The sequence below is a fragment of the Saccopteryx bilineata genome, chromosome 1 (genome assembly GCF_036850765.1).
Source record: "Saccopteryx bilineata isolate mSacBil1 chromosome 1, mSacBil1_pri_phased_curated, whole genome shotgun sequence".
Lineage (NCBI taxonomy): Eukaryota > Metazoa > Chordata > Mammalia > Chiroptera > Emballonuridae > Saccopteryx > Saccopteryx bilineata.
In genome coordinates this window covers 391,764,120-391,788,665 of record NC_089490.1, presented here as the reverse complement: position 1 = coordinate 391,788,665, position 24,546 = coordinate 391,764,120, and the positions used below count along the sequence as shown (strand labels likewise).

Sequence of the window (24,546 nt, the reverse complement as noted above, 5' to 3'; positions counted from 1 at the left end):
TTTTCCCACTGTGTGTATTTCTCACCTGCCAGGTGCAAGCTAGGATTAAAGGTGATGGCCCACCAGTTTTTGGCTTCATTGTTTCATTACCGTCTGTCCAAATCCAGTGCAAACCTGCACGGGCCAGGCAGCTGTGATGGTGGCCGTGACTACTGGCTTTACAATATGTTTGCTCGCTTATAGTTTGCATTAGATGTGGGTACAGGCTGTAAGCAGGCAGAGTCATTATAGCCTAAGGCTTAGTTTTAAGACCAAGCCTTTCCTGCCCTTTTAATACTAAGATCTTTTCAAAACTAAGCTTTTCCCCACATCTTTGACTGTTGCATGATGTGGGGTGGTGAACTCTCATGAGGAATCTCATTATGCCTCAGCTAAGTGACTTTGTATCAGAGACTTTCTTGTTTTGTATATTGAATTAAAGGTTATGATTTCTTCACTATAAAACGGGGCAGAAAAGCCCATGCTGAAGGAGAGCAGAGAAAGGCCACGTGGAAGAGAGGAGAAGCAACCAAGATGGTGGAGTGCTGAAGGAGAAACCAGTTTGTTTAGAGTTTGAGCAGTAGATGGAGATGGAGAACAGAGGTTAATAAGGCTGGTGAGGTAGAAACCTTTGCTTCTAGGAAACTTGGATAAGTCAGTAGCTTTGGGAGCCCTGAATGGAAAGGGAAGTGTTTTCCCACTGTGTGTATTTCTTGCCCACTGGATGCAAGCTAGGATTAAAGCTAATGGCCCACTAGTTCTTGGCTTTGTTGTTTCATTACCATCTGTTCGAATCAACTGCAAAACTGCATGGGTCAGGCGGCTGTGATGGTGGCTGTGGCAACTGGCTTTACAGTGACAAAAATATTAACTTTCTGGATTTCAGAAAGGATCTGAAATACTGGAAGGACACCACCATCATGGAGTAAATTGTCTCCTTGTAGAAACTTAGCCATATTTATTTTTTTTCTCAAGCTCAAGTTTTATAAATAAGTCAAGCATTATTATTCTCATTCAGAAAAGAAAAAACTACCATTAGTTAAGTATGTTTCTGTCCACACACTGGGCTATGCATTTTATCTATAGCAGTGGCATTTTTTTCTTACCCTTCATAGGGGAAAAAAATGTGAGGTGGAGGTTGTCAAAGACTTTCTCAAGACTGCCGAGTTATGAAGTGTAGAATCAAAATTTAAATTCATTTCAATTGTACAGTCATGAAAGTCTGCCTACACCAGATGTGTCTGCTCTCAGCTAGTCTGCTCACATGGTTGTGGTTAGCTGTTATCTCATTTGGGTCTGGATACTGAAGACTAGACCCACTGACATGTCAAGGGACAAACTTGCTTTTACCTGTGATCACACAGGGAATGTAGATGTCTCATTATTCAGTACCCTAACCCAGGCTTATTTACATGGTGGTAGAAAGATTTTAGAAGTGAGAAGAGAAGCATGCAAACTCTTTTGTTACCAAGGCTTGGTGTCTGCATGGTGCTCCTTATGCTGCAAACCACTGCATAACAAACCCCAAGGTCATCCCAGTTCACATGGTAAAATAACAGAATCTGCTCTTTATCAGGAAGTCAATAACAAATTATGTGTGTGTGTTTTAATATATCACAACCATCACTGGTCTGTAGTTTAGTTTACACCTTTTTCTTTTACACTTGATCTTAGCCAAAAGGCCAAGAATTGATGCACATCATTTCTTTTACATATTAGAGTTGGAATGAAAATATCACGCAATGATTTTTTTGGCACAGTTATGTTTCACATAGAAGTCAGGAGGATGAGTATAAGAATGGGTCTTCTAGTGTCTAAGCTTTCATAAAATTGTATTTTTCCATTTTTATGAAGATTTTGTCATTTCTTATGTAAAAATAGAGAGAATGATATCATAACCAATGCATAATTTGAAAGGATCTTGTCTTTAAGACTTCTCTAGCATTTTCAAGTTAAATTACTATGTAAACATAAATTCCTGGCTAGAGAGAGACTGAGATTGACAGTCTTTGAGTGTTGTCTACCATAATAAGAAGATTATCCAGTCCCTACTGATTCTATCTACAGGTTGTTTTTTTTTTAATTTTTTTTTTCTGAAGCTGGAAACGGGGAGAGACAGTCAGACAGACTCCCGCATGCGCCCGACTAGGATCCACCCCGGCACGCCCACCAGGGGCAAAGCTCTGCCCACCAAGGGGCGATGCTCTGCCCCTCCGGGGCGTCGCTCTGCCGCGACCAGAGCCACTCTAGCGCCTGGGGCAGAGGCCAAGGAGCCATCCCCAGCACCTGGGCCATCTTTGCTCCAATAGAGCCTTGGCTGCGGGAGGGGAAGAGAGAGACAGAGAGGAAGGAGGGGGAGGTGGAGAAGCAAATGGGCGCTTCTCCTATGTGCCCTGGCCGGGAATCAAACCCGGGTCTCCTGCACACCAGGCCGATGCTCTACTGCTGAGCCAACCGGCCAGGTCCTATCTACAGGTTTTAATGCTGCTCATTTCTGCCCTTATCAGAAGAGTGGCCTTAACACGTAATAGAAGATTGAGGATTTTAGAGTTTCTATTTAAGAGGGAACTCTTGTTCCCTTTCAGTTTGTTCTCTGATCAGTAGTCAGGGAAAACTTTAAAAATGTAAATCTGATCATGTTACTTTCTCACCATGGCAACAGTTTCTACTTTTGTTGGCGTAAAGGCCAAAATCCTTAAAATGGCTCCTGATAAGCTTTGTGAGCTAATAACTCTTGCGGGTGATCCACTAGTTCAGGGGTCAGGAACCTATGGCTTGTGAGCCAGATGTGGCTCTTTTGATGGCTGCATCTGGCTCGCAGACAAATCTTTAATAAAAAGAATAATAACATTAAAAATATAAAACATTTTCACATATCACAATCCATTTATTTACTACCACTCATGTTCATGGTTGTGGGTGGCTGGAGTCAATCACAGCTGTCCTCCAGGACAACACCAAATTTTTATTGGATAATGCATAATGTACATGAGTCGTTGTGAGGTCAGGAAGTAAACTGCCCTCCTTTTAATCAAGTAGTCAGCTAGCTAATTGCAGAAACCCTTTTGACAAAGAAGATAGCAAAAGAAAAAAAGATGAGGAGTATCGTACTTTTCAGCAGGAATAAACAGAGGAATTCACCTTTGTGGAGAGAGCAGGTTCCGCCATGTGTCTAATATGCAATGATAAAATTGCATCAATGAAATGGTCAAATATAAAGCGGCACTTCGACACACGTCATACTACATTTGCATCGAAATATCCAGTGGGGGACAGCAGGAAGAAAGCATGTCAAGAGCTACTGTGCAGAATGCAAGCTAGTCAGCAGCAACTCCGTGTTTGGACCCAACAAGGTGACTGGATTTTGGCTAGCTTTGCTGGTGCTTTAGCAATTGTGAGAAATGGGAAGCCATTCATAGATGGGGAGTATGCCAAAACATTCATGCTTGATGTTGCCAATGAACTTTTTGATGAGTTTTGAGATAAAGATAAGATAATGAAACAAATAAAAGACATGCCTCTGTTGGCAAGAACTGTTCGCGATCGTACTATCATGATGGCAAATCAAATTGAGGCAACACAAGTAAAGGACATAAATGCAGCACCATTCTTTTCTCTCACTTTGGATGAGTCAACAGACGTAAGCCATTTATCCCAGTTCAGCATAATTGCAAGGTATGCTGTTGGTGACACACTATGTGATAAAAGTCTTGCTGTTTAGCTTATGAAAGAGACAACAAGAGGGGAGGAGTTATTCAAGTCTTTCACTGAGTTTGCTAAAGTAAAAAAATCTACCGATGGATAATCTTATTTCCGTGTGTACTGATGGTGTTCTGTGCATGGTGGGGAAAAACAGAGAATTCATAGCACTTCTTCATGAACATGAAAAGAGACCCATCCTAAGTTTTCACTGCATCTTACATCAGGAGGCACTTTGTGCTCAGATGTGTGGCAAACAGCTTGGTGAGGTGATGTCACTGGTCATTTGGGTGGTCAACTTTATTGTTGCCTGAGCTTTAAATTATTGCCAGTTTAAAACACTGCTGGATGAAGTTGGGAATAATTATCCTGGTCTGCTTCTACACAGCAATGTGCATTGGTTGTCAAGAAGGAAGGTGCTCAGCTCTTTCGCGGCTTGTCTGAGCAAAATCTGGACTTTTCTTGAAGTAAAAAAAAGTTGAGCATCCTGAGTTAGCTAACACTGAGTGGCTCCTGAAGTTCTACTATCTTGTGGACATGACTAAACATCTGAACCAGCTCAATGTAAAAATGCAAGGTGTTGGAAATACAGTCTTATCCCTTCAACAAACAGTGTTTGCATTTGAAAACAAGCTGGAACTCTTCATCGCTGACATTGAAACAGGTCATTTACTACACTTTGAAATACTGAGAAAGTTTAAAGATGCATGTACAGCAAGTGACCCTTCTCAACATCTTGATCTCCAGCAGCTAGCGGGCTTCACATCTAATCTCCTGCATTCAAAGCGTGCTTTGGAGAATTTCATGAGCGCACTCATCTTTTTCAGTTCATCACCCATCCACACGAGTGTGCAGTGGACAGTGCTGACCTGAGTTACATCCCCGGTGTCTCTGTCAGAGATTTTGAGCTACAAGTTGCTGACCTGAAAGCCTCAGACATGTGGGTGAATAAGTTCAAGTCACTGAATGAAGATTTGGAAAGACTTACATGACAGCAAGCAGAGTTGGCGAGCAAACACAAGTGGGGAGAGATGAAAAAACTTCAACCCGTGGACCAGCTGATTGTCAAAACTTGGAACGCACTTCCTGTCACATACCACACACTGCAGTGTGTAAGTATTGCTGTACTGACAATGTTTGGCTCTATGTATGCATGTGAGCAGTCTTTCTCACATCTAAAGAACGTTAAGACCAACCTACGATTACATTTAACGGATGGAAGTCTCAACGCCTGCATGAAGCTTAACCTCACCAAATATCAACCAGACTACAAAGCCATCAGCAAAACCATGCAGCACCAGAAGTCATATTAATGGTGAGAAGTACTTTATTCATCATTGGTTAGCAAAAGCATAACAACCTTATTAAAAAGAATTCAGAGGCTTATTGTACTTTAAAAGTGTTGGTCTTACATAAAATGCACACATTTACTTATATTTAGTGTTAAACATATTGTATGGTTCTCATGGAACTACATTTTAAAATATGTGGCATTCATGGCTCTCTCAGCCAAAAAGGTTCCCGACCCCTGCGCTAGCTCCTCTCTCCATCCCATCTGTATTTAAATTATCCCAGCTCTGTGAACTCACCATACTTGCATGTCAGCGTTCTACGTGTTCCTTCTTCCAATAGTACTGCTCTTCCTCTGTCCTTACCTACAATGGGCTGGAAATGGGCTCATTGTTTCAGGTCTCATTTTAATATTTCTTCTTAGGGGAAGACTTTGAGAAATTGACAAAACATGTTTGGATTTTTAGAGGGTAGTGTCAGAAGAGTGGTAATTGGTTTGTCCAGACAGTTCCGTGCTTTCCCCAAATTATATTGTATTAAAGATGAGCTTAATATTTTTCATTGTATAGAAAAGTGATAACACATCAGAGAAAGTTCATAGTAACTATTGAGATGGTGGCTATAACCTACCATTTTATATGTTATAAATGTAACTACCACAAATTCCTGCCAAGATAATTCTACTCAAGTTGAACAGATTAAGAAAAAATTTATAGTGTTCAAATGAATACCAATATAGTTCAAATGTGAAACTCTCAGGATGTGTAGGATTATTTTGAGAAAATCAATCATGTGAGCAATTGAGGAGCAATTTAGTTTGGTTGGAGTCTTAAATAGATGAAGACAAGTGGTGAGGGAGAGATTAATAAAGGTAAATTAAAGCCAGTTTATAAAACATTGAGTGTAGGACTAAAGCATCTGCATTTTGTGTGTTGAGATGAGATTCATTTAGACTAATAGTTAGAGAGATGAAGTGATTTATGATTCCAAGGTGGACCAGTGTCACCAATCAAGTCTTCTCTTAACATCATCAGCTGCTCCTGAAAGATTAAGATATCTAATATTAAAGATTAAGATATCTTGTATCCTAACAAGTGGGAATGGTAGAACTTCAGGTAAAAAATTTGCATTTGCATTCTACTTACAAACTGATCTGGTCTAGCTCAAAAGTAAGTGTTTTAAACAGCAAATAAATCACAACGCTCTGTTGGGTTTGCTTTCTCCCACTGTCATTTTTAGTTAGGAGAAAGTTAACCATCGACTGGAGCATCAGCCCTAATTCTGTATGTTTTAATTTAATATTTCCTTTTAGCATCTGTCTGACAGCTTTGGAGCTTCAAGAGGTGAACATCAAAGGACTCATGGCTTTTCAATGAATCCTTGACATCAAAAATTGGGTTCTTCTTAATGATCAACCTCCACTATGTTACAAAATGCCTCAAATGTGTATATAAATCTAACACCAAGAAGAGAATGTAAGGAAAAATCATTATTTAAAGAGGATTTTTTAAAGCTCTTATTAGTAAGTAAAGAAATTTAAGTTGTCTTAGGGTTATAGCATTGCCTTAGCCAAGAGAACAAGAGAGAAACAACTCACCTATTAAGGATATATTATAACTGGCTTAACATTGAGAGCATATACTCTTAATAAAGACAACTCTGGATTCAAATACTGCTCTGCTATTGACCAGGGCTGTTACCTCGAAATTGTTTCTTAAGCTACATGAGGATCATCATAATATTACCTTATAAAGTTGTGGAAAGGTTTAAGTGGGTTAAGATTAAGACTTAGAACAGTAACTAGTACACAGTGACATATATATATATATATATATATTATTGTAGCAGAAGTAGTATAGATACGTATTGGTATTTGTATAACTATCAGCACAACACATGACACATAAATCCAATGATATATAATGAATGCTGAATTTATTTTGAATGCTCCCTTTGTACCTAACATTGGATTGGGGTTTTCATGCATATTTTCTTTACCAATCAGAAAACCTGTCATAGGGATCTATTTTATTTGTCTGTTCGGTGATACTAAGGGACTTTCCTGCATTGAACAATTAATAGGGGGAAGCCTTGAGTTCAAAATATATTCTAAAACTAGTTCCTGTGGTTTTCCAAAGTCACATACAGAAGTTCTATTTTTCTAGCTAGAGTTTGGAAAAAAGTCCAAGGCTGGTACAACATTCGCAAATCAATCAATGTGATTCTTCACATAAACAAAAGGAAGGAGAAAAACCACATGATAATATCAATAGATGCAGAAAAAGCATTTGATAAAATCCAGCACCCATTCATGATCAAAACTCTCAGCAAATTGGGAATACAGGAAACATACCTCAACATGATAAAGGCCATCCATGACAGACCAACAGCGAACATCATACTCAATGGGCAAAAAATTTAAAGCAATCCCCTTAAGATCAGGAACAAGGCAGAAGTGCCCCCCTTTCACCACTCTTATTTAACATAGTTCTGGAAGTCCTAGCCACAGCAATCAGGCAAGAAGAAGAAATAAAAGGCATCCAAATTGGAAAAAAAGGAGTAAAATTATCATTATTTGCTGATGATATGATACTGTACATAGAAAACCCTAAAGTCACAGTCAAAAAACTACTGGACCTGATAAATGAATTTAGCAAGGTAGCAGAATATAAAATTAATACTCAGAAATCAGAGGCATTTTTATACACCAACGATAATCTGTCTGAAAGAGAAATTAAGAAAACAATCCTGTTCACTATTGCAACAACAAAAATGTACCTAGGAGTAAATTTAACCAAGGAGGTTAAAGACTTGTACTTGGAAAACTATAAAACATTGATAAAAGAAATCAAGGAAGATACAAACAAGTGGAAGCATATACCATGTTTATGGTTAGGAAGATTAAACATCATTAAAATGTCCATATTACCCAAAGCAATTTATAAATTCAGTGCAGTTCCTACTAAAATATCAATGATATACTTCAAAGATATAGAACAAATATTTCAAAAATTTATATGCAACCAAAAAAGAACACGAATAACCTCAGCAATCTTAAAAAAGAAGAATAAAGTGGGTGATATCACACTTCCTGATATCAAGTTTTACTACAAGACCATTGTACTCAAAACAGCTTGGTACTGTCATAAGAACAGGCATATAGATTAATGGAACAGAACAGAGTACCCAGAAATAAATCTACACCCTTATGGACAATTGATATTTGACAAAGGTGGTAATAGCATACAATGGAGTAAAGACAAACTCTTTAACAAATGGTGTTAGGAAAACTGAATAGCTACCTTCAAAAAAATGAAACTAGACCACCAATTTACACCATTCACAAAAATGAACTCAACATGGATAAAAGACTTAAATGTAAGTAGTGAAACCATAAGCATCCTAGAGGAAAACAGGCAATAAGCTTTCTGACATCATTTGCAGCAATATATTTGTTGAATTATCTCCATGGGCAAGGGAAATAAAGGACAGGATAAAACAAATGAGACTATATCAAACCCAAAAGCTTTTGCACAGCTAAAGACAGTATGAACAAAATAAAAAGTAAAACAACACAATGGAAAAACATATTCGACAATACTTCTGATAAGGGGTTAATAACCAAAATTTTAAATAACTTGTAAAACTCAACATCAGGAAGATAAACAATCCAATCAAAAAATAGGCAAAAGAAATGAATAGACACTTTTCCAAAGAGGACATACAGATGGCCAATAGGCATATGGAAAAATGCTCAACATCACTAATCATTAGAGAAATGCAAATTAAAACCACATTGTGATATCACCTCACACCAGTCAGAATGGTGCTCATTAACAAAACAACATATAATAAGTGCTGGTGAGGATGTGAAGAAAAGAGAACCCTCTTGCATTTCTGGTGGGAATGCAGACTGGTGCAACTACTGTGGAATAAAGTATGAAGATTCCTCAAAAAATTAAAAATCAAACTGCCTTTGACCCAGCCATCCCACTTTTAGGAATATATCCCAAGAACACCACATCAATGATTCAAAATGAGAAATGCACCTCCATGTATATGGCAGCATTTTTTACAACAGTGAAGATCTGGAAACAGCCCAAGTGTCCGTCAATGAATGAGTGGATTAAAAAGCAGTGGTACATATATACAAAGGAATACTATGGTGCCATGGAAAAGGAAATCTTACTTTTTGCGACAACATGGATGGACCTGAAAACTATTATGTTAAGTGAAATAAGCCAAGTAGAGAAAGAAAAATACCATACGACTTCACTCATTTGAGGAATTTAATGAACAATATGAAGTGAGGAGCAAAATAGAGATAGAGGCGGGATCCAAGGGTCCAGAGGGAAAGCGGACAGAAGGAAAAGGGATGATAGGATGGAATGAGAGCAGAAAAGCAAAACCAGGGGGAGGGCGTTACAGGAAGGAGGTCAAGGGGGATGTGGTGGGGAACCAGGGGGAGGGGGAAGTATTTGGCAGAACTCCAGAATCTATGTACACCCAATAAATTTAAAAAAGTCCATATGTCTTCTAGTCATTGTTGACTTGATTGATACTTTTATTTCTTTCAATAGAAAAATAAATAAATAATTTTTCCCCAAGTCTTCATCAAAAGTTCTTCTTTGTGAACATGGATGTGGGAAACAGCACTGTCCTGACTGAATTTATCTTGGTGGGCATCTCAGCAACCCCCTGGTGACAGCCGCGACTGTTTGTAGTATTTCTGACACTCTATTTGAGAACCTTATCAGGAAAAATGACCCTAGTTATCTTAATTCGTATTGACTCCCACCTGTCTACTCCTATGTACTTTTTCATCAGCAATCTGTCTTTTTTGTATTTTTGGTATACCTCTGTGTACACTCCCAAAATCCTGGCCAACTGTGTCTCAGAAGACAAATGCATTTCCTTGGCGGGACGTGGAGTCCAGCTGTTCTTTTTCTGCATCGTAGCCTACACTGAGTGCAGTCTCTTAGCAGCCATGCGTATGACCACCACGTGGCTATCTGTAACCCGTTACTTTACTCAGATACTATATCCAACTCTGTGTACTGGACTTGTTGCTGTATTTTACATCGGAGGGTTCTTGAATGCCATAGCCCACACTGCCAACATCTTCTGCCTGCATTTTTGTGGTAAAAATTTCATTGACCACTTCTGTGACGCACCACCATTGGTAAAAATGTCTTACAGACACCAAGGTCTATGATAAAGTCCTTCTGGGCATGGTGGGCATCATGGTCCTCTCTAGCATTCTTCCCATCATAATGTCCTATTTCAACATTCAGCAGGCGATTCTGAGAATCTGCTTGGTGCCTCTGGAAGGCACAAGGCCTTCTCCACCTGTGCTTCTCACCTCATCTCAATCACATTCTTCTATGGATTCTTGCTCTTTATGTACTCAAGGCCAAGCTCCACCTACTCCCTGGAGAAAGACAAACGCTTCCCTGTTCTACACTGTGGTCAGCTCATTGCTGAACCCTGTCATCTATAGCTTTAGAAACAAAGATGTCAAAGAGGCCTTCTAAAAAACAATACAGGCCATAAGGCCACAGAGATGAATGTTATCTTTTTGAAGAATGATCTCATTACATTTTCCAAATCACTGGCCTATAGGCAGACATGTTGGTATTCATTGCAGTATTGCAAGTAAATATAAGTTTTACTCAAAACAATGAAACATTGACCAAACTACTCTTTAATTGTTTATATTATCTTGATGTGATTAAACTGTTTTAAAACTATAATATTGGGTTGTTTGGTGTTCCAAAATACTGTATTTTTCTTCTTAGGAGTGCTAGATTTTCATAAAATTGACTCTTGATTATCTTTGTGAAAAATTGGGTAGTGTTCAGCACATAGTTTAACTTTGAGACTTGACAAACAAGCTTTATTGTGTGGGGGAAGAGATTTGGAATGGTTAAAGTGCTGGAAATTTACTTATGATTTTATAAATACTTATCTTCAGTTAAGCATTCCCTTTATATTCCTTCATAAAACTTTAGTTGAGTATATACAAAACAGTTTTTAATCTTTGTGCCTTGTACATCAATTTAATATCAGGCAAATGTTTAAGAGTGGTTTAGATTACAAACAGAAACCAAAACACTTTTCTAAATCCATGGAGAAATATGTCTGTAAGACTGGCATTAGGCATTGCCCTGAAAAAGTGTTCTCTCCACAGGGGGTGAAAACCCTGCCATACTCTTCCTTACTTCATACCAACTCATTTCCCATGAGGGAAAATAGCAAGTGGAACTGAACTGAAACCAACCAACAGATGACAGCCTACTATATTCTAAAGGACTTTTTATTTTACCAGAAGTTTTTAAGAACAAAAACATTACAGCTTCATAGTCACTACATGGAAGGTTTTACTGATATACTTTTTCTAATATAATTATACTATTTGTAACAACAACACGGCAAATTAAAGATCTTTAGTTAAACATGATAAATGAGCAGGTTGAGCCTCCAAAGTTAGAACTTTGTTATTGAAAGATTATACTTATTGTTGTAATAATGAGCACATGTATAAAATGTATTTAAAATACAACTTTAGAGCAGATAGTTGTAGCCATTTCACTATTCCTACTAGCACTGACATTTCTGATTTTTCTTTCAATCTGCATTCATTAAATAACATGTCACTGCCATCTCTTTTTATCAAATTATTTTTTAATATTCTTTATTCTTTATTTACACAGTTCTGAAAGAACTGGACAATGAGAATTAAGGGTGTATTCCACAAATCTCCAAAATCTGTATAACATCTTCATAATCTTATAAAGCCCATGATGTAAAGAAAAAAGTGGGTCAATCTAATGGGAGATACTAAAGTCAAATTGAATCCTTTGGGACCCTAGAAGTAATATATACTGTATTTTACATTAAACCATGATGCTACTTTAAAAAATATACTAATTGATTCTATATTTTACAGTATAGATTATAGTCTGATCATTAAAGCAAAACAAATACAAACAAAATCTTTTTCATTGCATTTATTTGAATATAAAAAAAGTATTTTTTAATCCAGCCCTCCAACCTTCCCTTAATGTAGTTCATTTGCTTTGAGCATTAATTTAAGAAATTATGTCAATTTAGACTTTGGATAATGTGAACTGGAAGAGTTTTTTATAGTTTCTCTTATATCTTTATTCCTCAAACTATAGATCATGGGGTTCAACATGGGGCACAGCACAGTATGAAATGTAGACACCATTTTGTCCCTCTCAAGGGAATAGCTGGAACTTGGGCGAGAGTAGTTGTAGAGAATAGAGCCATAGTATAAGGTAACAGAAACCAAGTGGGAGGAGCATGTGGAGAAGGCTTTGAGGCGGCCCTGGGTAGAGCGTATCCTCAAGATGGCAGCGATGATGAAGAGATAAGAGGCGAGTATAAGTACAGTGGGGGCAATGATGTTGGAGACCAAGAGGAAGTACAGCACAGCCTGGTAGCTCTCTTTCACATCACATGCCAAGTTCACCAAGGGTGGAACATCACAGAAAAAGTCATCAATAACATTGTCAGCACGAAAACCCAATGTGAATGTGTTGCTGCTGAGTATTATATTATTGAGTTGACAAAACCTCCAGTGTAGGAATATATAACCAAACAGAGGCACAATTTCCCTGACATGGCCTGAGCATAAAGAAGGGGTTTGGACATGGCCACATAGCGGTCATAAGCCATGGCAGCCAATAGGTAACACTCACTCTATGCCAGTGCAGCAGAGAAGAAGAGCTGGGCTACACAGCCAGCAGAAGAGATGCTTTTGTCTTCAGAGATGCAGGTCATTAAGATCTTTGGGGTGTAGACAGAGGAATACCAGAGATCCAGAACAGACAAATTCCCAGTGAAGAGATACATAGGCGTGGGCAGACTGGAGTCATTACTGATCAACATGATGAGGGTGGTATTTCCTACCACGGTCACAGAGTACAAGCCAAGGAACACTACAAACAGGACCAGTTGCATCACAGGATCTGTTGTGAAGCCCAGGAGGATGAACTCAGTCACAGTGTGATTGCTTCTTTCCATGGTTTAAAGTCCTCACCTTCAAGTGGAAGTCAAAAGTTTAATTCCCTCAGCAATACCAAAGGAGAGCATTCTCCGTGACCAGCTTACCAGATGTGGTCAAGGCTATGGGTGTTAGAGTAAGGGAGACCTGAGCCGAAATATTACCTGACTTAGGCAGGTGATGTGAGTTTTCTTGACCTCAACATAATCATTTCAATAGTCTGCATTTAATAATAAGAAAGCTTTAGTGCATTGGAGGTTTACTCATTTTTGTACCAATATTTCTTGAGCCTCCAGTGCTGTCTAGGCATTGGGATAGAGCAGTGAAATGTTTGGTCTCGCCCTTATCCTATGGAGTCTTCATTAAGGAGGGAGAGATTCATAGCAAGTAAGCAAATAAGTATGGAAATATTTCCAGTGAATGTTAAATGGTATTAATAAAATAAGACTGAGTGATGAGTAAAAATGAACTGGAGAGGAGCTAATTAAATTTAGACACAAAGAGAAAACTCCCCTCTCCTATTTCACAGTGGAAATTGACAAGTTGTTCGAAGCCCATGAGAAATAAAAAAGTCCCTGTGGTTTAAAATTTGATGACACGTGAAGGGAGGTAGAATATTCTACTTCAAAACATACCACTTTGTACAGTTTTGAGCTAAAGACATTTTAAAAGCAGCAGATACAGAAGGAATATTCTGACTCCTCTTTTCTTCCTGAGGAAAGGAAGAAATGTGAGAACTGTTGTATTCAATATATGAAGGGAAAAGACACATTCTTATTAAGGAAGGGAGCTGAGACAAAAAAAAATTCTGCACAAAAAAACTTTGTTAAAGTAATTCTTTTCCTTTTTCATCATGTCATAGCATGTATTGTTATTTTATTTTCTTATTGCTGAATAATATTTGTTAATGTGGATATATCATATTTTTCTTACCCATTCACGAATTAATGAACACTTCATTATTTCTCATTTTTGGTAATTGTGAACAATGCAGCCATGGATATTCTTGTACAAGTTTTATATGGACAGATGTTTTCATTTTGTTGAGTAGATAGATACCTAAGAGTAGAATTATTTTATCACATGGTAAATTTATATTTAACATTTTGAGGAACTACCAAACTGTTTTCTAAATTAGCTGAATCATTTTTCAATCCAAGCTGCAAGGCAAGAAAGTTCCAATTTTTATTTATTTTCACCAATACAAGTTATTGTCTGTCTTTTTTACTTTAGCAATGCTGGTTGTATGATATTTTGGTTTTGATTCACATTTTCCTATTGACTAATGATGTTGAGAATCTTTTCATGTGCTTGTTAGTTACTTGTTTATCTTCTTTGGAGAAATATTTATTCAAATCTTTGGCTCATTTTAAATTATTTTTGTTTTTTGTCTTATATTTGAAGTTTAAGATTTTTTATGTATTCTGCAAAGAAATCTCTTATCAGATACATGACTTGCAAATATTTCTCCCATTATCTGGGTTATCATTTTACTTTCAGAAAAAGTAATGGCTTCCTTTAATATAGAAATGTTTTCAATTTGATAAAGTCTAAATTATTTTTTACTTTCTGTCTTGCTTTTGGTGTCTTATTTTTTTAAAAAATTGCTTAATCCAATGTCACAATGATTTGAACTTTTTATTTAAAACTGTTGTTTTAGTTCTTACATTTATTTATGTCTATGATCCATTTTGAGTTAATTTTTGTATGTGGTAAAAGGTAAGGGTCTGACTTTATTCTTTTGCATGTAAATATCTAGATATGTCAACACCACTTATTGAAAGAACTATTCTTTTCTTACTGAATTGTCTTGTCAAAAATCAATTGATGAGGCGGAACTGTGGTGGCACAGTGGACAGAACATTTACCTGGAACACTGAGGTCACTGGTTGAAAACCCTGGGCTTGCTGGGTCAAGGCACATGTGGGTGTTGATGCTTCCTGCTCCTCCCTCCATTCTTTCTTTCTCTTTCATTCTCTCTCTCTCTCTGTCTTTTCTCTAAAATAAATAAATAAAAATACCTTTAAGAAAGTCAGCTGACCATTGTTTTAGTTTTCTATTGCTCCTGTAACAAATTACCTAATACTTTGTGGCTTAAAATCAATGCAAATATATTATCTTACAGTTCCGCACATTAGAAGTACAACATGGGACCAACTGGGCTGAAATCAAGATATTGGCAGAATTGTGTTTCTTTTCATTTTTTTTTGTATTTTTCTGAAGTTGGAAATGGGGAGGCAGTCAGACAGACTCCCGCATGCGCCTGACCAAGATCCAACCAGCATGCCCACCAGGGGGCGATGCTCTGCCCATCTGGGGTGTTGCTCTGCTGCAACCAGAGCCATTCTAGTACCTGAGGCAGAGGCCACAGTGCCATCCTCAGCGCCCGAGCCAACTTTGCTCCAGTGGAGCCTTGGCTGCGGGAGGGGAAGAGAGAGACAGAGAGGAAGGGGGGGTGGAGAAGCAGATGAGCGCTTCTCCTGTGTGCCCTGGCCGGGAATCAAACCCGGACTCCCGCACGCAGGGCCAACACTCTACCACTGAGCCAACCAGCCAGGGCCAGAACTGTGTTTCTTTCTGGAGGCTCTAAGGGGGAATCCATTTCTTTGCCTCATTCATCTTCTAGAGCAGGGGTCCCCAAACTTTTTACAGAGGGGGCCAGTTCACTGTCCCTCAGACCGTTGGAGGGCCGGACTATAAAAAAACTATGAACAAATCCCTATGCACACTGCACATATCTTATTTTAAAGTAAAAAAACAAAATGGGAACAAATACAGTATTTAAAATAAAGAACAAGTAAATTTAAATCAACAAACTGACCAGTATTTCAATGGGAACTATGCTCCTCTCACTGACCACCAATGAAAGAAGTGCCCCTTCTGGAAGTGCAGTGGGGGCTGGATAAATGGCCTCAGGGGGCCGCATGTGGCCCACGGGCCGTAGTTTGGGGACCCCTGTTCTAGAGGTTGCCTGCATTCTTTGGTTCACGATCCCTCTCCTCCATCTTCTATGCCAACACCGCTGTATTTCTATGACCATTCTTCCATAGTTACATCACTCTCTGACCAAACTCTTCTGTTTCTCTTCCAAACTTTTTAAAAAAATCTCCTGCAGTGCTTTATTTTATTTTTTATTGAATTGGTTAATAAATTTATACAGGTTTCAGGTGCACAATACATCATCTGCATATTGCATTGTGTGTTCACTGTCCCAAGTCAAATCTACTTCTATCATCATCTCTCCCCCCAACCCTCCACCACCTCCCCTTACCCTACTTTCCCTTCTGCACTCCCCACACTACTGTCTGTGCCTAAAAGTTTTTTTGTCTTTGCTTAATCCCTTCACTTTTTTTTATTACCTTGGGCCGAGCAGATAATCCAGGATTATCTATTTAAAAGTCAGCTGATTAGCAACATTAATTCCCACTTCTTATAAAATCTAACATATTCACAGGTTCTAGGAATTTGAATATGAACATTTTGGGGAAGGCACTATCCTATCTACCCAAATCATACATGTATGGGTTTATTTTTTGGCTTTCCATTCTATTCCTTTGATCTTCATATCTATCCTTATGCCAGTATTTCAGTCTTAATTTTAAAGCTTTGTAGTAAGTTTGTGCATTAGGTATTCTTTTGCAGTAATATTAATTGTTATTTATTTATTTATTGGTATCTTATAGTAAGAAATGTTATTTTTCCTTGCGAACGCCTTGCAGCTGCAGAAACTTCAATGGGAAGATGGTGAAGATATTTAAAAAGAAGTCCTTTCTCTAGCCTTCATCATATCTGAGTATGCAAATGGCCTTTGGACTAGTAGTTAGGAACAAGCCAAATTTCCATCTACCAAGATCATCTGAATTAGACAACTTATCTAAAATTCTCAGCAACACTGTTATTTCAACAGAATTTAGGTGTACCTGCTTCAGCATCTCATATCAGTTTGTAGTTCCCAAGGGTTGTAGGGTCTTCGAACCTCTCAGAATTTCATAGCTTGGGAAATAACTAACAAGACAATTAAACAGAAGTGTTTGACAAATTGAATAGTATTAAATGATACAGAAAAAAAAAGTGAGACTATTATTCCTTAGTGAAAATGTAATCACTTATAATTTTCATTTTCTCAGGTTGTATAGAAACAAGGAAATGAAGTGTAAGGATTAATCAAGCCAATTTTACCAGCACAAGTGCACCCACATAGGATTCATGAAGTCACTGTGTTTTCTCAAGATCCTTAGGAATTTATACTGTAATTAAACATTCAATCTAATTGATTCTTTTCAACTGTTTAAATATCTACTGACAAGATATTTCCAGTGTAATGATAACAAAACATGTTAACATTAAAACCATAAGCTTAAATAATTTTCTAATATGGCTATATTTAGGGTTGTAACTTCTTAAAATTATTTAAGTTTCTTTTGTAATCTTTCTTGTTTGTTTGTTTTTTTCTTTAGTAATATTATTTGGGCCTTTCTGGGAGTTGAGGCAAAATTACAAGAGAAAAATAAATAAAAATATCTTAGCCCAGCAATGGTTTCTTATTTGGAAAATAGAATAGTTTTCCTAAAGTAAGTGAAATATAAACAATGTTTCAAATGGTTAATTTTTCTTTTTGGTAGTCAAACTTTTAATGACAATTTAACTCTTTATATCTACATTTAAAACAAAAGTTTGATTTTTTTGGTCAAATAAATATCCCTCCAAAATACTTTTTTTAAATAAAATAAATAAAATCCACATTATACACTCATTTTATATCACTCTTTTATATCAATTTAATACATTGGAATAGTTCAAGGATGATGTAATCATAATAACTCTATTTGAATTAAGTATACTCAATCTTTATTATGTCAAAGATTGAGTCTGCATAATTAGCCTTTTTTTTTTTTGTATTTTTTTTTTTCTGAGATTGGAAACGGGGAGGCAGTCAGACAGACTCCCGCATGCGCCCGACCGGGATCCACCTGGCATGCCCATCTGGGGCGTTGCTCTGCTGCAATCAGAGCCATTCTAGCGCCTGAGGCAGAGGCCATAGACCCACCTCCAGCACTCGGGCCAACTTTGCTCCAATGGAACCTTGGCTGTGGGAGCGGAAGAGAGAGACAGAGAGGAAGGAGAGGGGGAGGGGTGGAGAAGCAGATGGGCGCTTCTCCCGTGTGCCCTGGCTGGGAATCAAACCCAGGACTCCTACATGCCAGGCTGATGCTCTACCACTGAGCCAACCAGCCAGGGCCTGCATAATTAGCTTTTTTAAAATTAGAAATGGTTAGCTACTTCAGAATATTGGAATTACCCTGTTTCAACATGGTTGCTTTGTGTGACAATTGTTACTGATTTTTGTTTGCAATAATATTCATTAATGCTGATTTTTCTTTTCTGATCTTTGTAATTCTCCTAATTTCAGCAGAACTACTTGTAAAAATAGTTCTTTACACTTATTTGCTCCTTATACCAATAACACATGAGAATAACAATATTTATTTGAATTTTTATGTACTATATAGTTATTTAATCATATCATTATCTTTAAAATTCAATCAAAATGAAATAATCTATTATAATCACATTTTTTATTTTACATTTTATCTTTACTTTTCTTTTATGACTCTCTTCCTGTATTCTATATAAACACTTTCTTTCTTTCTTTCTTTCTTTCTTTCTTTCTTTCTTTCTTTCTTTCTTCTTTCTTTCTTTCTTTCTTTTTTTTCTTTTTTTGAGTATTTTGGATGCCTTGGCTTTCACTTGTTCAATATAGTGCCATAACAATATATTATTTTGGCTATTATCATAATTTTTTTATACAGTGTGTCCGTAAAGTCATGATGCACTTTTGACTGGTCTCAGGAAAGCAACAAAAGATGATAGAAATGTGAAATCTGCACCAAATAAAAGGAAAACCCTCCCAGTTTCTGTAGGATGATGTGGCAGCACGTGCACATGCGCAGATGATGACATAACACTGTGTATACAGCGGAGCAGCCCATGGCCATGCCAGTGGAGATGTGGATGATACAGAGGAAAGTTCAGTGTGTTCTGTGGCTCGCTAAATTCGAATCTGTGACCAAAGTGCAATGTGAATATTGGCGCGTTTATAATGAAGTGCCACCACATAGGAATAACATTACTCGGTGGGATAAGCAGTTGAAAGAAACCGGCAGTTTGGTGGAGAAACCCTGTTCTGGTAGGCCATCAGTCAGTGACGAGTCTGTAGAGGCTGTATGGGATAGCTACCTAAGGAGCCCTAAAAAATCTGTGTGTGAGCCCACATTGAACTGCACTGAATAGGTATGAAACTGGGAGAGTTTTCTTTTTATTTGATGCAGACTTCACATTTCTATCGTCTTTTGTTGCTTTCCTGTGACCGGTCAAAAGTGCACCATGACTTTATGGACACACTGTACTTAGAATGTCACTACTTCACCAACATAAGACTCTTTTGTATTATTATTATGTATTGGTTTTGAATGCACAGCTTAGTGGTCAAACACCCTATTCTATACATAGTGTTCCCCTTGATATTTCCAGTACCCCAGCTGGCACCATACATAGTCATCACAACATTGTAGACTGTATTTCCTATGCTCTATTTACTTCTCCTTGATTATATTTCAACTACCAATTTGTGCTTCTTACTACTTTTACCTTTTGTCCAGTGCCCCAACTGCCCTCCCCTTGGCAACCATTAGTTTTTTTCTCTGTATCTCTGAGTCTACTTTAATTTTGCTTATTTCATTCTTTAGACTTTACAGGTAAGTGAAATCATATGGTATTTGTCTTTCTCCTACTGACTTACTTCCATGTTGTCACAAAGGATAAGATTTCATTTTTTTTATGGTCAAGTAATATCCCATTGTTTATATATGTATCACTTTTTTTTATCCACTTATCTACTGACAGGCACTTGGGTTGCTTTCATAGCTTCGTCTCCTGATGTAATGAGGCTCAAAGGAAAAAATATGTGTTAAAATGTGCTTGTCTGCCTTCTATTTCTTTTTCTTTGCATTCAAGTACCTTCCATTGCAATCCAGAGTCAATGTACATTAAAGGGACAACAGCTGGGTGCATCTAATTCTGGTAGATGCCAGCTTTATCGACGCAAAGGAGAACTGGACATGCCAGAGTCCCAGATAGATGTGATCTGTTTTAGATTGTTTTCACGCACAGTTATCAAAATTTGGATCATAGTTGGGGGAAAAAATGTAACAACATAGAACTCTCTAAGAGGACAAATATTTTGGGCCTAACTATGTCTAAATCCACAAATGTATATACTTTTCCCAGTAAAAATACCAGAAAATCAGGCTGCAAGTTTCACCTGAGAAGCTTTTATTTTTTAAAGCTCTTTATTTTATTTTAAAAATTTACTTATTAATTTTAGAGAGAGAAGAAGGGAGAGAGAGAGAAAGAGAGAGAGAAGGATATATTGATGCATTCCTGTATGTGCTCTGAGCGGGGATCGAAACCACAACCTTTAAGTATCAGGAGGATACTCCACCCAACCAGGTTATCCTACCAAGCCTCACCTGAGGAGCTTTGAAAACTATCTATACCTGAGTTTTATCTGAATGATTCTGATTTAACTGATTCAGACTAGGGCCTGGGTATTGCTATTAAAACCAAACAACCTACGACAATCAACTATATAATAACTGAATCGCCAGATTAAGTGATTAAATGGTCATTGTATGGAGGCATTATTTGCCTTAGTGTGTCTCTTTGTACATTGAAGAGATTTAATTAATGTTAACTTCTTACATTTATTCCTTCTTCTTTTCCTACTTTCTTCCCCTTTACCTCCAAAACAAGGAAGTGTAGTGATCTAGATATTTTTGTGCCCATTTTAAAGGTGAGTGACTGAAGCTCACGAAGTGAAATGGTATGTTTGAGCTCAGAAGTTCCAAGGCCTTACTGTTTCTTTACAAACAGCTTGCATTTAGTTGCTATGCCATAGAAGGTGGTTCCAGAATCTACTATGACCAGAGAGAAGAGAACCTAGGGTTCAAATCTGCTATGTGGGTAATTAAGAGCATACTAAGATCATAACCAGCTCTAGAATCCAACTGATTCTAGGAAATGACTCTCTGTCTGGATTTGAAATTTGCATTTTGGGTTTTGCTGTTCTTGTGATGAATGCACTCATTTTTAGGATTACCAGTTATAGGCAATATAGAAGGAAGAGGACAACTGAAACACTTGGAAGTCCCTAATTTATGACCATGCTAGGGGTTCATGTACAAGGTAGAGAGAAGAGAGGAGCAACAGCCAATCCATGTGTCAACCAGGAATCCCTCAGAACAAATAATTAAATTTTAATTACTAGTCTGGGACATTATCCCTCAAGAATCTAAAATTCAGCCTAAGGTTCTAAAATTAGGAGACTCAGATGACTTAAGGATTTTACTGTGTATACATCCATTATCTTTATTTTTAATCTATATAAAGGCTGAATTGGATTATAGCAATATTTTATTTGTGGTTATCATAACTGAATATTTATTTCCATGGGATTGTATTTTCTGCACATTGATATCGTGTGCAAAATTGGTCATTGTTTGCATGAGTGTGTGGTGAGGACAGATATGAAGCAGATTATTTCTACACATCACTTATGGTCTTAGGGTATGTTTTTTCTGCTATGCCTGTGTTTACAATTGCTTATTGAGACATAAATAATATAATAGTAATAGTAAAATGAAATCAGCTATTAAATTTAAGGACATTTTGGAATAAGGCAAACTGTAGTACAAATTATGGCTCTGCCAAATAATCTGGCTTTGAGAAAGTTGTATAACCTCCCTGATCATCAATTTTATTATCTTTAAAATAAAAATAAATATGGTTTGGAGTTATTGTAAAGATACAACTTATTATCAGCAAAGTACCTAAAAATGTTTGTCATGCAATGAAGGATAATAGGTAACATTTAAGGTCTTTCTTTTCTTTTGTGTGTGTGTGTGTGTGTGTGTGTGTGTGTGTGTGTGTGATTTTTTACTTTACTATAGGTAAAGTTTTTTTTGGGGGGGGAGACTGTAGGGTTCAAACTTTGTTAACTTCTGTTATGATATGTTTCAACACAGCATTCTGGCTGCTGTTCAGGATTGTCCCGTTCTTAGAGCATGGCCGTCCAGGAGCCCCTGCTTTTGTGTTTTTCTCTTTCTCCTCCAAGCTTTTTCACAACCAGATCCCAATTTTTTGTTCAAGAGGGTTTGTAAAAGTATTATAATTCATTCTAAGGGGTAAATCATCACCTAGTATAATTTGTGAACACTGTGAGAGACATTTTTATTTTAAAAATGATCATTCTTTTTCTAGAATAATTTTCACAACCCAGTGAGGCGTTCATTAGAAAAATGTTTATAGGCTTCCTGGTAGCCTTTCCTAATGTTCTTCCTTAACTAAGTGTGGAACAGAATTTTGATCTATTTTCACTTTTCCTAGTCCTTGAACTTCTCAGCTCTTAAGTTGATTTTTCAACAATAAAATTTGGGAATTAATGAAATGATAACCAATAAAAAAGCACTGCAAATTTTGACAATAGTGAGTGCACATGGAATTGTACAAGTTCGTGTAGTTTCTAAAAATCTTTGTAGTGATATGTCTTGTAATTGCAATATGGTTATGTCTAATAGTTCTTTACTCTTAGAACACAAGTAAATCAAGTGAACCTGAAGTTTATATAATATTGTTAGTTAGACTGCATGTCAGATACTGTGCTAAAACTTCTAGGTGTACTTTTTAATGTAATCATCAAGATAACCTATGCATTAATACTTATATAGTTACCACCTAATATAAGAGAAATATGAGATTTAGTAAAGTTAAAAAAATTACTCAAGTGGCCAAGCAGAAAATGGTGGGTCAGAATTTATGTTCAGATTGTCCTTGTTCAGAGTTCATGCTTTTACCACTCTACTATAGTACTTTGCAAAATTATTCCTGGGAAATGAGATTTACCAAAGACCAATAACATTATTGTAATCCACCAAATCTGCCTACCAACTTAATAAACAATTTAATTACCCATTGAAAAATAATGTATTCATTATACAAGTAGTTTAAATTACAAAGAACATTCTGAGTTTATTAAGAACATCAGCCTTTTCTAGTTTGGTGTGAAATATATTTTAGATTTCTTCCTGTGATTTGTAGAACAGAAAGATGAACAAGTCATTCATTTAAGACATAAAATGCCTCATATGCTGTATCCATATGATGCCAAAATAACTAGACTGTGAGTAAAGTATAAGTTAGCACGTTGGCCCTTGTTGGTGTCACTTTGTATCAACTGTTTTCTTTCTTTCCTTTTTTAAAACAAAATTAGATGTGTTTATTATTATTATTATTTCTTCTAGCATTAGTGTTGTTCAAAAAAACTATTATAGAGTAAATGAATTTGCTTGACTAATACTTTAATTAAAGTCATAACTACCATGAGGCTAATTTTATTTATTTATTTATTTTTAATTTTTATTTTATTATGTTGATATGGTTTCAAGTTAGGACAAATTTATTTTTAATCTGAGTTCAAGAATTAAGAAAAAAAGAAATAGGAAGGGTTTATTTGAATATTATCACCACTGAACAGTGTTAATTATGTTCTTTGAATAGGAGGAACTTGAGCAAGCATGACAGGGTTACTAGAAACCCAAAGTCGGTTGAAGAGATAGACCAATATATTTGATAAGATAATAGAGTATGTTCAAAGAATAGAAATGGCTCAGCAAAGAAGACTCTAACTTACTGTTTCCGAGGTAATGAAATCGGGGAGAGTTTTAAAGAAGATGTCATGCATGTCTAGTATTTAAAAGGTTGAGTAGGAGTTTTCTGAGCAGACAAGTCGTAAGAAGGCATTTACTAATCGTAGCCTTTGCTTGTGAGGTAAAATGGAGAGTGTACAGTTAACCAGTGATTGCTTGTTTGATTGAGGTGCCAGTAGAGAATCCACAAGTAGTTACAAAACATCTAAGGCTTTTGCAACCCCATATTTAATTAGATGAGTTTACTTCATACTATGGGCATTATATTTATATACAAAAGTGTCTTTATTCCTTTTATCCTTATGATGGAAATACAACTCTGTGTGCTCTGCCAGGAACAGAATGTTTTATGTCTTGAAAAACTCTCAACAAATGGGTCCTACCTGGTTTTCAGTAGTTACAGGCATTAAGGGATCAAGAATGCTCTCTGAGGGAATTGTGTATTAAGACTGAATAAGGGATCATCTCTTTTTATTGAATTTTCAAAATATAGGCAGTATTTCGATGCTGAACCAAAATATTTATGTTTCTTTATGTAACACAATTCTACATCTACATGCGTGCCTATGAAACCAAGACTATTATTTTTGGTGTAGTTTATTATTATAGATATAGATATAAACATATACATGTGTGTTCTGAGGGCTTATATATTCAGTAAATACTTATGTGATTTTGTACAAGTTGTTTCAGTCTTAAAGACTTAGCCTCTGTCACTGGGGAGCTGGAGGAGCGCCAATAATTCTTGTTCTGCACTTAACAAAGATCCTCTAATGAGGGTCATGT

At 36.8% G+C, this 24,546-nt stretch overlaps 1 protein-coding gene and 1 pseudogene across 1 annotated transcript; one reads left to right on the top strand and one right to left on the bottom strand.

Moving 5' to 3' along the window:
• Window positions 1-9,604: 9,604 nt before the first annotated feature.
• On the top strand, window positions 9,605-10,502 carry LOC136319699 (olfactory receptor 9G4-like; annotated as a pseudogene).
• A 1,565-nt stretch (window positions 10,503-12,067) lies between these two features.
• On the bottom strand, window positions 12,068-13,017 carry LOC136319697 (olfactory receptor 9G19-like). The gene is given in 2 exon segments (XM_066252830.1): window positions 12,068-12,550; window positions 12,553-13,017. Coding segments are annotated over 2 exon segments (948 nt in total).
• Between the last annotated feature and the right edge of the window lie 11,529 nt (window positions 13,018-24,546).